General features: G+C 34.5%; 2 protein-coding genes across 3 annotated transcripts in view; one reads left to right on the plus strand and one right to left on the minus strand.

The window, feature by feature from the left end:
• Positions 1 to 2,848: 2,848 nt before the first annotated feature.
• On the plus strand, positions 2,849 to 9,385 carry LOC21386759 (MLO-like protein 8). The gene is made up of 15 exons (XM_024166437.1): positions 2,849 to 3,174; positions 3,882 to 3,939; positions 4,052 to 4,266; positions 4,865 to 4,981; positions 5,728 to 5,788; positions 5,909 to 5,997; positions 6,257 to 6,331; positions 6,409 to 6,497; positions 6,786 to 6,835; positions 6,947 to 6,987; positions 7,069 to 7,242; positions 7,857 to 7,892; positions 8,008 to 8,075; positions 8,217 to 8,277; positions 8,751 to 9,385. Exons 1-15 carry the CDS (start codon positions 2,983 to 2,985, stop codon positions 9,150 to 9,152), a joined length of 1,728 nt encoding a protein of 575 aa, XP_024022205.1. The 5' UTR covers positions 2,849 to 2,982; the 3' UTR covers positions 9,153 to 9,385.
• A 624-nt stretch (positions 9,386 to 10,009) lies between these two features.
• The window catches only part of LOC21386760 (monosaccharide-sensing protein 2), a 6,296-nt gene continuing 1,415 nt past the window's right edge, over positions 10,010 to 14,890 (minus strand). Inside the window, exons 3-7 of one of the 2 annotated variants that reach the window (XM_010099343.2) lie at positions 13,306 to 13,872; positions 12,658 to 13,075; positions 11,536 to 12,076; positions 10,946 to 11,133; positions 10,010 to 10,591 (exon numbers count right to left, since the gene is read on the minus strand). In XM_010099343.2, coding sequence (XP_010097645.1) covers positions 10,171 to 10,591; positions 10,946 to 11,133; positions 11,536 to 12,076; positions 12,658 to 13,075; positions 13,306 to 13,872 — 2,135 coding nt within the window. In that variant the 3' untranslated portion in view covers positions 10,010 to 10,170. The remainder of the gene's footprint in view (positions 10,592 to 10,945; positions 11,134 to 11,535; positions 12,077 to 12,657; positions 13,076 to 13,305; positions 13,873 to 14,890) is intronic. The other variant, XM_024166432.1, reaches the window with a different exon arrangement.

A 14,890-nucleotide genomic window follows, 5' to 3' on the forward strand; every position in this document is an offset into this window, starting at 1 on the left:
AATATTTTAATTTTAATTATAATGTAATTTTATATCAAAATTTTTTATTAATATAAAAAAATTAAATATAATTATTTATAATTTTTTTTATTATAATAAAATTTAAATTTTAAACTTAAATCAACTAAATAAACAACGAGCATATATTTCTTTAAAAAATTTGTCAAGCATTACACGTCGTGAGACCCACTAATAATAATCATCTTCCTCACCCAACTCTTTGTAATTTTCTCTCCAAATTTTCGTTTTTACCGTTCAAATGAAAATCTCTCTCTGAAACTTTTTCTTCTTCTTTCTTTTTCGTTCACTTCGTTAATTTGAGTTGATATGTAATTTTAAGTGAAATTTTTTTACTGTAATAAAAAGTTAAATGTAACTATTTTTGAGAATTTTTTACTATAATAAAACTCAAATTCTAAACTTGAATCGGTGAAGTGAACGAAGCCTTAATCTATTTTCTTATTCACAAATGATATTGGTGTTAAACAAACTTGTGGTCGTTGCTTAAGGAAAAAAAAAAGAGTGAAGTTCCTCTAAAATTTTAACTTTAAAAATGGGTTTTGCTTCTGATTTTATGTTTATTCAAAAATGATTTTTGTTTGAATGGATCTTGGGTGTCTATAAGTAGGTCTGTACTTTTCTCAAAATCAACCATAAATTCATAAAATTTAAGAGATGTTTGATTCATAAATTAAAATTATTTTTAATTTATGTATATTTTTTTATGTGAGAAAATATTATAATAAATCATAAATTATGATTTAAATTATAATATGAATCTTTACCAAACGTTTTTCAATGACTTTCGACTATTGTTTACGTTGAAAGACCAGAAATTTGTCGAAGATCAATACTAGATTGTTGACTCTGTTAGCATATGTGAGAAATTGTTTTCTTTTTCTTTTGCATATTGTGTTTTTTTTTTTTCAAATTCAGCATCCCATGGACAAAACAGGAAAAACCCAGTAATTTCTACCCAAAAAACCGAACATATTGAAGATCTTAGCAAGAAATCAAAGAGAACGAGACCCACAAAAAAAAAAGAATAAAGAGACTCTAAAACAGAAGAATAAAACCATTGTTCGTTGATGGGTATTTTAGCAAGCATGGTTTTGAAGAAAGGAAAATTTTCGGATCTGAAAAGACATATCGAAGGCAAGCAAAATATTTTCAGGAGAAAAAAAAAAAACTAATGGGGAACCATCTAGATCTTGAGTTTATTGAACATGGCCGAGAATTGGAGGTGATGGAGGTGGTGCTCGAGCGTTCCCTGGAGAGTTGTTGGCGCCAGGGAGGTGGGAAAACAAATAAATGCCAGTTTAATTCTCTGATTTAAATTTTTAATTTAAATTAAAATGTAATTTTATATTAAAATTTTTTAGTATAATAAAAAAATTAAATATAATTATTTTTAAAATTTTTTTATTATAATAAAATTTAAATTTTAAATTTAAATCAATTAAATGAATAAATTAAAAGATGCATGAAAAAAAGTGATCAATTTATGTATTAAAATAAGGGACTGGCCCAACTCCTAAATTGTTTATTTCTTAAAACATGGGAATGTTTTTGGACCAAAGGCCAAGCCAAGTCAGGGTAATAAGCAAGTAATAGTCACTACGCATCAGGAGGTTCGGTTTATTTTATCAATTAGAATTTAAAATTTAAATTTTATTATAATAAAAAATTCTCATATAAAATTATATTTAAATTTAAATTAAAAATTTAAGTGGATATTTAATTCATAAATTTAGAATTATAATTAAAAATTATTCTCAATTTATATGTATTTTTATAAAATAAATATTATAACGAATAACGAATTATAATTTAAATTATGATACGACGTACTAAATACTATTTAAATTAAGGAATTACACGAATCTTTATCAGTAGGTTGGTTTGGGTAAGTCCCAAAGCATGGCGGGACCCATTGATGTGATTTGGATGGTTCCCAAACTAAAACCCAAGGCAATCCAAAATGTATTTCTTTGACCTCCATCCTCCAATCTCGCGGACTCCCAAATATGACCCAAAAAAGAAAAAAGAAGAAAAGAAAAAAGTTGCAGCCATTTAATGCCTAATCAATGGGCAACTTGGATTTACACTTCATCAATTTTTTTTTAGTCTTTTACCCCCTATTTTGACCTAATCCCGCGTTCTTGTACCTCATTAAGACAAAACTAAAAGGAGACCAAAATTGACAATAGAAAGAAATCTTGAAATTGGGTAATTCTTCTCATGATAAATTTATGATGATATATAAAAATAAAAAAACTCTAAGAATAGTGTTTTAAAAAAACTTTTGAAATTTGGTTCATAGATTCATAATTATAATTTAGAATCATTCTTAATTTACGTGTATTTTTTAGACAAAAAAAATACTGTAACGAATCATAAATCATGATTCGCATTATGACACGAATACGGCAACTAAACTTACATTCCACAAAATTTGAATAATAATTTCTTTTTCATACTTTATTACAAAATCCCATTTTTTATAACAACAACAACAACAATAATACAATAACACTGTTTGAACAAAAATTTTAGCTCATTTATCAAAATAAAGGTATCATCATAACAAATAACATAGCAACACCAAATGCCATAGAAATGTTCAACGAAATCATTATAAAAAAATGGAATTTTCTTTTCTTTTTTTTCCCCTCCTTTTAAACTTATAGTCAACCAAAAATGGGGAATATTTTTTTTTTTTTTTTCACTCTCAAATCAAAAGTGTTTCGCTGGATCTTAGACGCAATTAATGCATATTGTACTATTTTATATTTATAACATCTTCCTTCTTGGATAACCCATACCGATAAAACACAACGTAAACGAAACAAACAAAACAAGAGTCTTTATGTCCAAAACACAAACTACTACTCTATGTTTTTGGACTGTTTGTATTGGCCAAATCTCTCTGTTCTCTCTCTTCTTTTTCTTCTGTGTGTCTCTCTCTCTATCTGTTAAACGATGAAGTTCTTCATCTTCTCCAGTTGGAGTTCATGGGCAGTTCTGTTAATGGCGGTAACGGCCATGGCAGCCTCCTCGGACTCAGAATCTAGAAAGCTCGATCAGACGCCGACTTGGGCCGTCGCCGGAGTTTGCACTTTCATCATCATCATCTCCATAGTCCTGGAAAAAGTCCTCCACAAGCTCGGAACGGTTTGTGCCTTTTCTGGCTCTCTCTCTCTCTCTCTCTTGTTTCTCTCTCTTGCTTTGGAGATAGGAAATGGAACCCAAGATTTGGTCTTGCTTTTGGAATCAAACCCGGAAAAAGAATTGAAGAGTTTGACGGGAAGAACCAGTTGTTAGTTATTTATTAGCGGATTATTGTTAGAAAGTTTAACTTTTTTATGTCCATTTTTAGTTAACTGCCAGAATTCATTTTTTGTTCTGTAAATCGATATTCTTTTGATTTCTTCCATCACCTATTTTCATTGTTGTTTTTTCATTTTCTACAAAAAGTTGACTTTAGTAGTAGAAATCTGAGTTAGGCAAAACCTTTTTTTTTTCCTAAAGAAGAGTTAGGCATTTTAGGTTCACTTTAAAATTAATTACAACATTCTTCATTGCCTACCCTTTTTCTTCTGGTGTTTGGACCTCTTTTCTTTTTTATTTTTTATTTTTTTTTTATTTTTATTTTTATCAAAATTAGTTTTCTTTTCTCATTCACAATCTCATAGACATTAAATAAGATCAGATGGGCATTTTTTGTTAGAGTTGACTTTAGAAGTTGAAATTTGAGTGATTCTCCTTGGTTCATGGTTGGTCTAGCAATTTTGTTAATCTTTTATAATGTTATTATATGGAGTTCTTCTGGTTAACTATTTATGCCTAATCCTATAAAATTTGGTTAATTTTCACTTCAGTGGTTCACAGAAAGGCACAAGATCTCTCTTTTTGAGGCCCTTGAGAAGGTCAAAGCTGGTAACATTAACTTTCACCAAACTTACATTGTCATGTTTATTATTGGGATTCATGTTGTAATGGAAATTTTCAGGATACATATTGTGTTGACTTTGGAATGAAACTATTGCAGAGCTGATGATTCTGGGTTTCATTTCACTGCTGTTGACTTTCAGTCAAAGTTACATTGCCAAAATCTGTATTCCTAAACACATAGCAGAGACCATGTTGCCATGCTCACTTAAAAAAGAGGCGAAAAAATCCACCGAAGAAGAACATCGGCGGAGACTTTTATGGTTCGAGCACAGATTTTTAGCCGGTTCTGGCTATTCTGCAACGTGCAAAGAAGTAAGTCTATCCATTGCTCGGCTTATACTTGGCCTTTAAAAATCCATCCCTTTCGAAAGCAAGGAGAATGTGGTAGTAGTGCTTATTATAATCAATCATATGTTCTGGCCTTTACTGTTGATTAGTTCATTTCATAAGCCATAGCCACTCATTACATGAAGACGATCACCAGTGAATGAAGTGAAAAGTCCTGCTCTTTGATCGTTTTCTTGTAAGCTAACCATAGCAAAATTCAGTTTTGTGCCATGAATCAGTCAGTGATTATGACTACTTAAAGCTATTAAGTACAGTACCCTGGTATTGGTCTGATAGATTCACGAACCTCTACCCCACATCCTAGCTCTGTCGCTGGGACTAGATCCTCGCCAGTGCAATGGAACTTTTTTTATTTTTCTATGTCTGTCTCTGTCTTAGTTCATGCAAAGCCTCTCTTATGAGTGCATATTGGAACCAAAGTAGTGCAATGCAACTCCAAGATTGGTGACTTGATTTTTTATGATGCTATAGTACTTGATGCATAACTACTGGAAAATTTTCTCTGGGTTACCACATGAACTGACTCTTACTTAATTACAACTTTTCTCATTCTTGTTAATAGGGAAAAGAATCACTTATTTCTGTCGAGGGATTGCACGAACTACACATCCTTATATTCTTCTTAGCATTTTTCCACGTGCTATTCAGCGGTATCACAATGATGCTTGGAAGGCTAAAGGTTCGGGTGTTTCCCATATATTGCTCTTTTTTTTCTTTTTTTTTTTTTAATTACTGAAAATTAAGCTTATGGTGATGTGGTCATGCATTCGTCATAGTGCATTGCTATTATGATGCCATATATGTGATGAGTAGAATGTTGTATGTCAGGTATTGTTGCATATTTCATAAATAAAAAAATAGGCCTCATAAGTGCTTTAATCAGTTCATCACTAGATTAGTATTTGGTACTTGGTAGTGACTATGGAGAAGTAACAGGATGATGGATATCAGCCATAATCATCAGATACAGTTATGGACGGAGCCGTTCGTTTGACCTTTTGTGTAAAGTAGGATGAAAAGTTTGTTATTTAATACTTAGTGTCTTTCCGATTCTTGCAAAATTTAGCTTCTATTTGTTATTCATGTTAACAAACTGAAAGCATACTAAATTGTGTTAAAGCTATATTTTGAAGCCATAATTGTTTCGAGTGACTTGGATGTATTCATTTTTAGCGAAATTGAATTCCAGTCCTCTCTTTACTGAGGAAACCTTGAGAATGATCCAATGAAACACTAAAAATACAGCCAGCTAAATCTACTCACCAAGTTGTTCAAACTAGCGAAAACTACTCATGATTATATATCCTAATAGTCAATCAATAAGATACTATTAAAATTGGTAATAACATATAAATTTGTCTCTCTTTTTTTTTTTTTTTTTTTTTTTAAACCGAAGCAATGTTTAATTGATGTATCTTTGAACAGATTCGTGGCTGGAAGAAATGGGAGCAGGAAACGTCAACCCACAACTATGAATTTTCAAATGGTATATCATTACACTGCTCGAAAGCTTTGGTCCTTAAGTCTGAATGGGCGTCCTATGCAATTCTTGGAAAATCTGGATCTATTGGTCCGAGATGCTAACAAACTTTATTCTTCTGAATAGATCCCTCAAGATTCCGACTTACTCATGAAACATCATTTGTCAGAGCGCATACCAGTTTCTGGACGCCGATTCCATTCTTCTTCTATGTTGTAAGAGACTTTTCCTTGTGCCGTCTTGATTTTTGTCTGTTATTCTTTTATTGTTCAGTAAGGCAGAGGAAGTACATGTGCTCTAAAAGATGCTTAGGTATTGAACAGAAATAGAGAAAAAAGTGGAAGAACGAAATAAAAACAAAGAAAGAAAAAGCTCAGTTTATTTAGACTAGATTTCAGTGCCCTCATTTGTTTATCTATTCATCTCTTATGTATAACCTAGTCATAATAACATATAAACATGTATGTTTTCCAGGGATGCTTCTTTCGACAGTTTTTTAGGTCTGTTAGCAAGGCCGACTACATGACATTGCGCAATGGATTCATCACGGTGAGTTTTGGATTTAAAATTTTCAGAATTTCATGTCATATGTTTCATTCCCTTTTTTTACAAAATTTCATCTACAGGTCCACTTAGCTCCTGGAAGTAAATTTAACTTTCAAAAGTACATCAAGAGATCGTTGGAGGACGACTTTAAGATAGTTGTTGGAGTAAGGTAATGTCCCAATTTCTGTTAAGAGTTGCATTTAATCACATCATTACTTGTGATTTTTGTACACTAATGCAGTGCCTTGGCACCGTGGTGGGAGCGCTTGCGTTTGCACCCGGGGTCCAAGGTTTGAATCCCGAAAATGGCCTCTCCTTCGGGGGGTAAGGCCGCGTACATATGTGATTAAGCTTTCTACCGAGCCTGTCATAGTACGGGAGCCTCTTTGTCACTGGGGTCCGCCTTTAATGCAATGCTTTCCGGCACCTGAATTTCTTTTCTCCATATTGTTGGCAGTCCTGTCTTGTGGGCATCATTTGTTGTCTTCTTGTTACTGAATGTTCAAGGTAAGCCAGTTTTTCCATGATATTCCTTGCGAAGTATATAATTATGTACGTACATGTCAAATTGAACTAAAAGGAATTGATAGAATTGTTGTAAAATTATTTCTTTTTCAGGATGGCAAGCATTATTTTGGGCATCATTGATCCCTCTTATTGTAAGTAACCATTTTTTACTGCATAAAATTTTTTAGGCTTACTTGGAAGAACGAAGCTTATGACTGTCTAATTAATGGCAGATAATCTTAGCAGTAGGAACAGAACTTCAGTCCATCTTGACAAAGATGGCTCTCGAAATCACCGAAAGGCACGCAGTGGTCCAGGGGATTCCTCTTGTGCAGGGATCAGATCAATACTTTTGGTTTGGTCGGCCCCATTTGGTTCTTCATCTTATCCATTTTGCTTTGTTTCAGGTATTTAATTGTTTCTTTAAAGTAGATTCTGAATCTGAATCTTAATTTGCTATTCTTGTTATGTTTTAAAGTTCACAAAATCATACAGAACCATTTTTTTTATGACTTGCATAAAATTCTAACAGAAGTAGCAATTTGTTTTTTCTGCTTGGTCCTGGTTGAATTATAGCTAATGGAAAACCAACCCTTGAAAACAAAAAATCTCTTTGTTTTGGTTGGGGTTTTGAATCATATAACTAGAGATAGTATATTTTGAGTGAATCTCATTCCTATATTTTAATAAATCCAAAGCAATTTTACATCTAGGTATTTTTTTAGTCGGGCTCTCGATGTATTGAGATTTGATGGGAGATAACGTGTCTGTGGACATTGTTTGATTGTACACAGTAAGTGCCGAATCACATCTGTTATTGCAATTATCAGATTTTGATCCTCTAACCAATCATTCTCAATGGTTTGAATGGTTTTATATAGTTTAGAGGGTGAAATGAATCCTTTTCAAAGTTCGGGGTGCATGTTGAACAAGGACATGTAGTTCAAGGGGCATTTGTGAAAATGATCCATATTCTCTTTCACACTTTTGAAGAGCTAATCCATTTTTCTGGTGTATGCAGAATGCTTTTCAGATAACATATTTCTTATGGATATGGGTAAGACCTATTCCCCACTTCATATAATTATCAATGGTGAACTACACTGTTTCTAGATCATATAACATTTGGGCTCATACCCAAGTACTGAAAAGAGAAGTTTCTGTTTGTGCAGTATTCTTTTGGACTGCAGTCATGTTTTCATGCCAATTTCACGCTTGCCATTATGAAACTAGTTTTGGGGTAAGCTTTTTATCCATAATCCTGCCTTTGTAGTGAAAATATGTGTTCTTTCTTATACTAACGTGAATTATTCGAAATTCACAGGGTTGACTATTTGTTTTTATTGAGTTGACTGGTTATTACTTTTCGGGGATTTTGCAGGGTTGGTGTTCTATGCTTGTGCAGCTACATCACACTTCCCCTCTATGCTCTTGTAACTCAGGTACCTTTCTAATGTCCTTGATTTGATCAAAAGTGTAAATAAGCCACTGTAAATGTGAGATCTTCATGCTTTCCTTACTAATCCTTGTCTCCATTGTGAACTTTCCAACTTAGCTATAGTAGCACCAAAAACCTCCTGTGTTTTATTGAAATGCTGCATTCCACCCTATTATTTCAGGAAATGCATACATATATCCCTTAGTTTTTACAAATCATGTTAAAATTATCCCCTACATTTCACAAATCAGGTTAAAAAGGTCCCTAAAAATTGTTTTAACAACCTCTCCTTTGGGAAAGCTTTTAACATGATTTTTAAAACGTAAGGAATAAGTACTTTATTTCTTGAAACCCAGGATGTCGTGCAACATTTTGATAAAAGTAACATGGGATGTTTTTGTTAACATTAAATTCTCATTTGTTGTGGTTTCTCTTGAGTTTTTACACGTTGATTGAAGTGCATTGCGATTGCTGCAGATGGGTTCGCGGATGAAGAAATCCATCTTTGATGAGCAAACATCCAAGGCCCTTAAGAAGTGGCACATGGCTGTGAAAAAGAAGCATGGAGGGAAAGGAAGCAAGTCCTCCACAGTTACTCTTGGTGGAAGCTCAACTATATCCAAGGTGCACTCCTCAGGACACACTCTTCACCGTTTCAAAACCACCGGCCACTCAACCCGCTCATCAATCTATGACGATACTGAGACATCTGATATGGAAACTGAGCTCTTGTCCCCAACATCGACGGCAGACTTGGTCGTGAGAGTGGATAATGATGAGGAAGCAACCGAAATAAATGGATCCCAACGCAGAGAAGAAGAGACCAGAAGTGAAGATGATTTCTCATTTGTAAAGCCAGCCCCGCAAAGACAACCATGAAAGGTTTGCCGTTGGCGGCAATTGCATCACATTTTGTATTGAATTTTTCATGAAAGTAAAAATACATGTTAGAGAAATATATTGAAATTGTATCAGTTACTAATGGAAGCTTTTTTTGTACATTAAAATTTTAATAAAAATTTTGCTTTTGTTAGCAGCATGTACTGTAAATTGTGATAAAACTTTTTCCCTTGTGTGTCCTCCGAGCCTTTGATAGGTCAGCATTTCATTTGGTTTTGGATACAAGTGTATATATTGCTTGTGATATCAATGATAAGTTATGTGGTACAGTGGATTATGGTATAACATTTCAGTTTTACTTTTTATTTTATTTTTAATTTTTTGATGAAGGTATAAAATTTGAGTTAGTATTTTATTGTTTGCCTAAAATGTTTTGCTGTGAATCAAGAAATGCTCAACTATATTGTGTTCAAGTTTTGCAACATATGTCTTATGTGAACGAAGTATGAAAAGTTGAATTTTTGCAACATGTCTTGTGTTAACAAAGTATGAAAAGTCTGTGTGTATACGATATAAGTTTGTCATGGAATTTATTGGGTGACATATTCCAATATTTTTAAGGTTTATAAAATCATTTGATTGATAAGTCCAAATAAAATTATTTTGAAAAAATTGTAGCTTTATGAATAAGTCAATTAAAATAGAATTTTGTGAATCATCAGTCATTTTACCTCATTTTAAGTTTTAGTGATAAGTTGTAACTGTATACTAGGTACTGAAAATTACTCTGTTCGTACTGAATAAATATTCTGGCTCCGCCACTAGTCATTAGGGTAAGAATTTTAGCCAAGCAGCAAAAAAATAAAAATAAGAATAAAAATAAACTACGTAGCATGTAGCAATACCCGAGCCCAATTTTTTGATTGTACGTAAATTATAACATACAATGAGAAGTATAGTCATGCTGTGATGAATCACCACTAGTGACAAACAACAATGCCTATGAAAAAAATTCCCAAAATTTTGACTCTCACTATTCATTGGCAAGATCACCCAGCTATTTTGTCTCGAGAGCAAAAAACTCTGAGATTACTTCCAAGGGCATGCCCTTTGTTTCAGGAACTTTAAGAAAAACAAATATCCACGAGACGATGCACCCGATTGCGTAAATGCCAATCACACCGGCGAGACCAATCAATTTGAACATTGTGGGGAATGAGTAGGTGATGAGGATGTTGCCAATCCAATATGTCAATGAGCACAAGGCAATGCACCTGCCACGGACTCGAGTAGGGAAGATCTCCGCGCAGAGGATGTTCGGGATCACCCCGAAAGCCATCACGAAGCAGCATTCGTAGACGATGACACTCGAAGTCGAGATTAGTGCATTCATTGTAGAGCCAAAGTTAACAATGCTGCCAAGCACTAGTAAAAAGAGGGAGACTATGAGGATTGGTATGGTGGATAGCAACAAGGACCTGCATAAAAGGGAAAAAAAAGATAAAGTTATGGTGGTATTGAGAAACTTGAATCTAGTATGGTACTATTATATTATCTTTGAAAATTATAGACTAACTAGTTAAAGTTAATGTGACAATAATGTGAAGATTAAATTAAGAACATTGCTATCAGATACCGGTAATATTGTACACCACATATTAATAATTAGAGAAAGTGGATCCTGCAGTATAGGACTCACGTTCTATTAATTGTGGTGCCCGAGATCAGGAATGGTCCTGTATATGGGGCAACAAATTGTTTACCCGCGATTTTGAATATCAAATGATTTAGTTGTCCTCATAAAAAAGGAGAGGATATGTCCAGTGTTTTACCTTCTGCCAGAGACGTCCATTAGCCACATGGAAGTAGCAATGCAAGGAAGCATCAAAAAAGTTGTGACTGCACTCGTTAACAAAGATGCTGAAGCTGAACTCAACCCCATATTTGATAGGAGCACACCTACTCCTGCTTGCTCTAGTATTTGTGGGGCGTAGTATAGCAACCCATTTATGCCAGCAACCTTATATATACATACATATACACACACACACACACAGAGTTAGTGATAATATAAAGAGGAAAATAGAAGTCTTATTGTGAATTTTTTAAAAATCTTCGTCCCTTCATCAAATTAAATATCGTCAAATTTACTCATAATTCAACTATTATGTTTGATCGATAGCTGGTGTGCCTTTTCAATTTAACGATGATGGAACTTGGAGCACATTTTATCCCTTTATACGTTTCATTACAATTTACGTGTGAAACTGGTTTGGTCAGTGTTAAGTTTTCTTTTGTTATCTAGTCATTGGAATAAGTATTAGTATGTGTATTTTCTTGATTTAGAGTATTACGATTAGCTTTCAAAAAAGAGAGGAAAAAAAACTACCGACACTTTCTTTCTGTTTTTTTTTTTGTTTACCTGTTGAAGAACTTGAAGTCCTATCCCAACAATCAAGGCACGCTTGACTCCAGGCTCCAAAAGATCACTCCAACTCGCCCCTTTAGCCACCTCCTCGGCCGCTTTGATCACCGACGGTTCCAATCCCGCCCCATCTTCCTCCTCGATCGCGAAAGACGCCTTGGAACCAATAGCAGAATGGCCAACAAGAGCTGCAGCCAGCTGAACTGTTTCCCCGCCCGTCTCCCCATCTGTAACCGAGACAATTGACCCTGCCCGAGACACCGCGGTGCCTTCCTGGTGCAAGTAGACTCTTTGGAGTTCTCCTTCCTTTGTCCCGTTTTCGTTCACTCGCTCCGACCATTTCCATGCCAGTTGCCACCCACCACCTATGTCTGTACTACTGCTCAATACTTCACCAGCAATGTTATCATTCCCTTCTATTACAATGTAGCTATTTCGCCTTGTGTTGAAGACACTGCCATTAGTACTTGTATGCTTTTCAAAATTCGTAAGCAACGGGCTTCTCAAGTTGTCGTCGGACGCATAGTCATTGCTGTCACTGCAATTGAAAAGCAAAGGCAAGATTAATTTCATTTTTCTTTTCAAAAAAAAGGAAGAACTGCATTGACATTCTCTGTGTTTTGTCTGAATTATAACAATAGTGTTTTAACTTCTTTTAAAAATTAGGAAAATTACAGAGGCACTCTGTGTTAGTCGACGTAACCTAAAGTGTAATGGTTAAGATATCTTGACAGATCTTTTTGATTTTTCTCAAGGTATAATGCCTTGTTTAGCATAGAATCTTGTAAAGTAGGACACAAAAACCGCATATTTTGTGTAACTAATTTAAAGATCTCAACACGAGTATGGAGATCAATGCACATATATGCGTGTATGATCTTTGGAAATGGGCGATCGGCGTTAGCAGACTCCCACAATTTTCAAATGGGCTAGCTGTCCTAAATGCTAACAAAAATGTTCACTAAAAGCCTTAACGGCGGGCCCGAAGAGCATGAGAAGGTGAATACGCTTGAAGTAGCTTTGGGACAAACCACAGGACGAAATAGAGAACTCTTTAGTAGCTTTAATAAAAAGTGGTAGCTAGTGATAATTAAGGGGCAAAAAAAAAAAAAACCTTACTTTTGTTGTGTGTCCTCTTGATTCTCCATGTCCCATTGGTCATGATCTTGATTACTATGATCATGATTTTGATCGGCTGAGGCCAAATTGGAAAGAAAAAGCATGCTTCCTCCGAAACTATTTTGAGGAAGCTTCTCATGAACACTGCTGAAGAGAGTGACAAGAGGATCCACATGAAGAGGGACGCTTTGGCTCAACAAGCTGCTCCCTTGCCGAGAAGCCAAGAGCGAATTCCGGCCGTTGCCGAGGGGTTTCGCAACCCAAGAGTGGCCCTCCTCAGGGCCATGAATCTTTATTTGATCGCCACTAGTTGTTTCCTGATTTTCACCGGAGAGTTCATTGGCTGGGCCAATTATGTACTCCTCTATGAATGTGTCACCTCCGGTCCCTAGACCCTCAACTAGCAAAGCCAATTCACCTATTGAAAACAAAACAATCATCATTTATAAGCTGTGAATTAGCATAAAACAAAGATAATAGAACAAGAATTATAATTTACCAATTGATAGATTATCAAGAAATGAAGACTTCCTTTCCTTTTTTAATATAATCTTTTAGAAAAGTACGCCGGGATTAGATGTTTAATTCAACATACGTACGTTTATGTACGACACCTGTATATTTTAGTAAAATTGCTTATCTAAGTACCTGAAACATCAGTGGTGCCACGGAGTCTTTGTAGAACTTGTTTGGCTTCAACCATTCTCCCCTTACTCACAAGCCACCTCGGAGATTCCGGCAAGTAAAACACCGTCAATGCGAAGTACACAAGCGACGGGATCGAAAGAACTCCAAGCATCAACCTCCAGCTCGGTGACTTCACCAATGACATCCCGAAAACCATGCAGTACGACAAGAACATCCCCCCGGACCCCGTGAATTGCGGCAATGTGTTTAGAGTTCCCCTAATCTCCGGTGGTGCGGTTTCGGAGATGTAGACGGGAACAAGAGTGACGGCCAAACCGGTTCCGAACCCGTCTAGAAGTCTTGCGACCAGAAGCATGTAGACGTTTGGTGCCCATAACATGACCAAACCACTAAAGAAGAATAAGACGGAGGACATAATTAGCATTGGACGACGACCGACCCGGTCTGAGACCGGACCGGAGACGGTTGTGATGAGCGTGCCTCCTATGAGAGATGTGGCTATGATTAGGCCTTCTAGTGTTGGTTTCCTCTCTAAATTGAATTCCTTTTTGATGTAGAGAAGTGAGCCTGTTAATTAATATATTTTCTTAATTAGTTTGAGAAATTATCAGAAAATAGCCAAAAAGCAAAAAAAAAAAAAAAAAAAAAAAGAGACCAAATATAAATCTCAAATTATAGTAGTGGTGGAGCCGGAAAATATTTAGTAAAGACATGATGTTAGTAAAGAGAAGAATAATTTTCTACTAAATGGACATAAAGCATATAATAATTTCTTACAAGTTTTACAAATGAAATGAAAGTTTATATTTTGGAATATTAGTAGTCGCACGTGCTCGACCAGTGACCTTATGGAAATTAAGAGGAAAAAAGGATTTATGTACAATGAGAAAAACTTAAATAGAGGAAGATTTTATGAATGGAAGGATTAATTTGTTAAATACCTCTGAATATTGTGTCATATTTCAATAAGCTCCCCGAATTTCGAAAAGAATACATTTTGTCCTAAAATTATATAACATAGTTCAAAATATCCCATACATTTATAAAACTAATAAAATAATGACGTGAAATTACTTATATTTTATAAATGTCTCCAAGCTATTAATTTTAGGTCAACTTATTCCTCAATACTTTAAAAAATTAGGGGATAAATTGACACAAGATCAATAATAGTGCAAGGACATTTATGAAATAATATTAATTTAGGGAGTGCTTTGAATCACTTTTCATATTTTAAAAAGTACAATAAACCATTTTTTAAGTTCAAATGTATGTTAAAACCTAGTACAAAGTTATGAGGTGTTTATGAAATTAATCCCGAACGGAGAAAGGAAAGATTATATCAAATAATTAACTTAAGTAATCTTTGGAATTAAGTTTCGTTTCAGAAAATGATCATCAAGCTGGTTTGTAACACAATTACTTTTCACATGACTGACAACTAAATATTGTTGATGGTGATATTCATATGCTAATTATCGTTACGCCATGTAGTTCTGAAAAGGTCAAATGACATAAATTCAAAAAGGTAACGAGATCAATATTTTCAATTTCAATAGGCCTTTGAAAATATATATATATATAT

This window comes from Morus notabilis, unplaced genomic scaffold (genome assembly GCF_000414095.1).
Source record: "Morus notabilis unplaced genomic scaffold, ASM41409v2 Scaffold444, whole genome shotgun sequence".
Lineage (NCBI taxonomy): Eukaryota > Viridiplantae > Streptophyta > Magnoliopsida > Rosales > Moraceae > Morus > Morus notabilis.

What these genes read in the sequence shown, in the direction of transcription:
- LOC21386759 (XM_024166437.1), top strand. Translation starts at nt 2,983, where the DNA reads ATGAAGTTCTTCATCTTCTCCAGTTGGAGTTCATGGGCAGTTCTGTTA. An exon ending in TGCGCAATGGATTCATCACG is followed by an intron (nt 6,332 to 6,408) that starts GTGAGTTTTGGA and finishes TTTCATCTACAG; the next exon opens with GTCCACTTAGCTCCTGGAAG. An exon ending in CATATTTCTTATGGATATGG is followed by an intron (nt 7,893 to 8,007) that starts GTAAGACCTATT and finishes CTGTTTGTGCAG; the next exon opens with TATTCTTTTGGACTGCAGTC.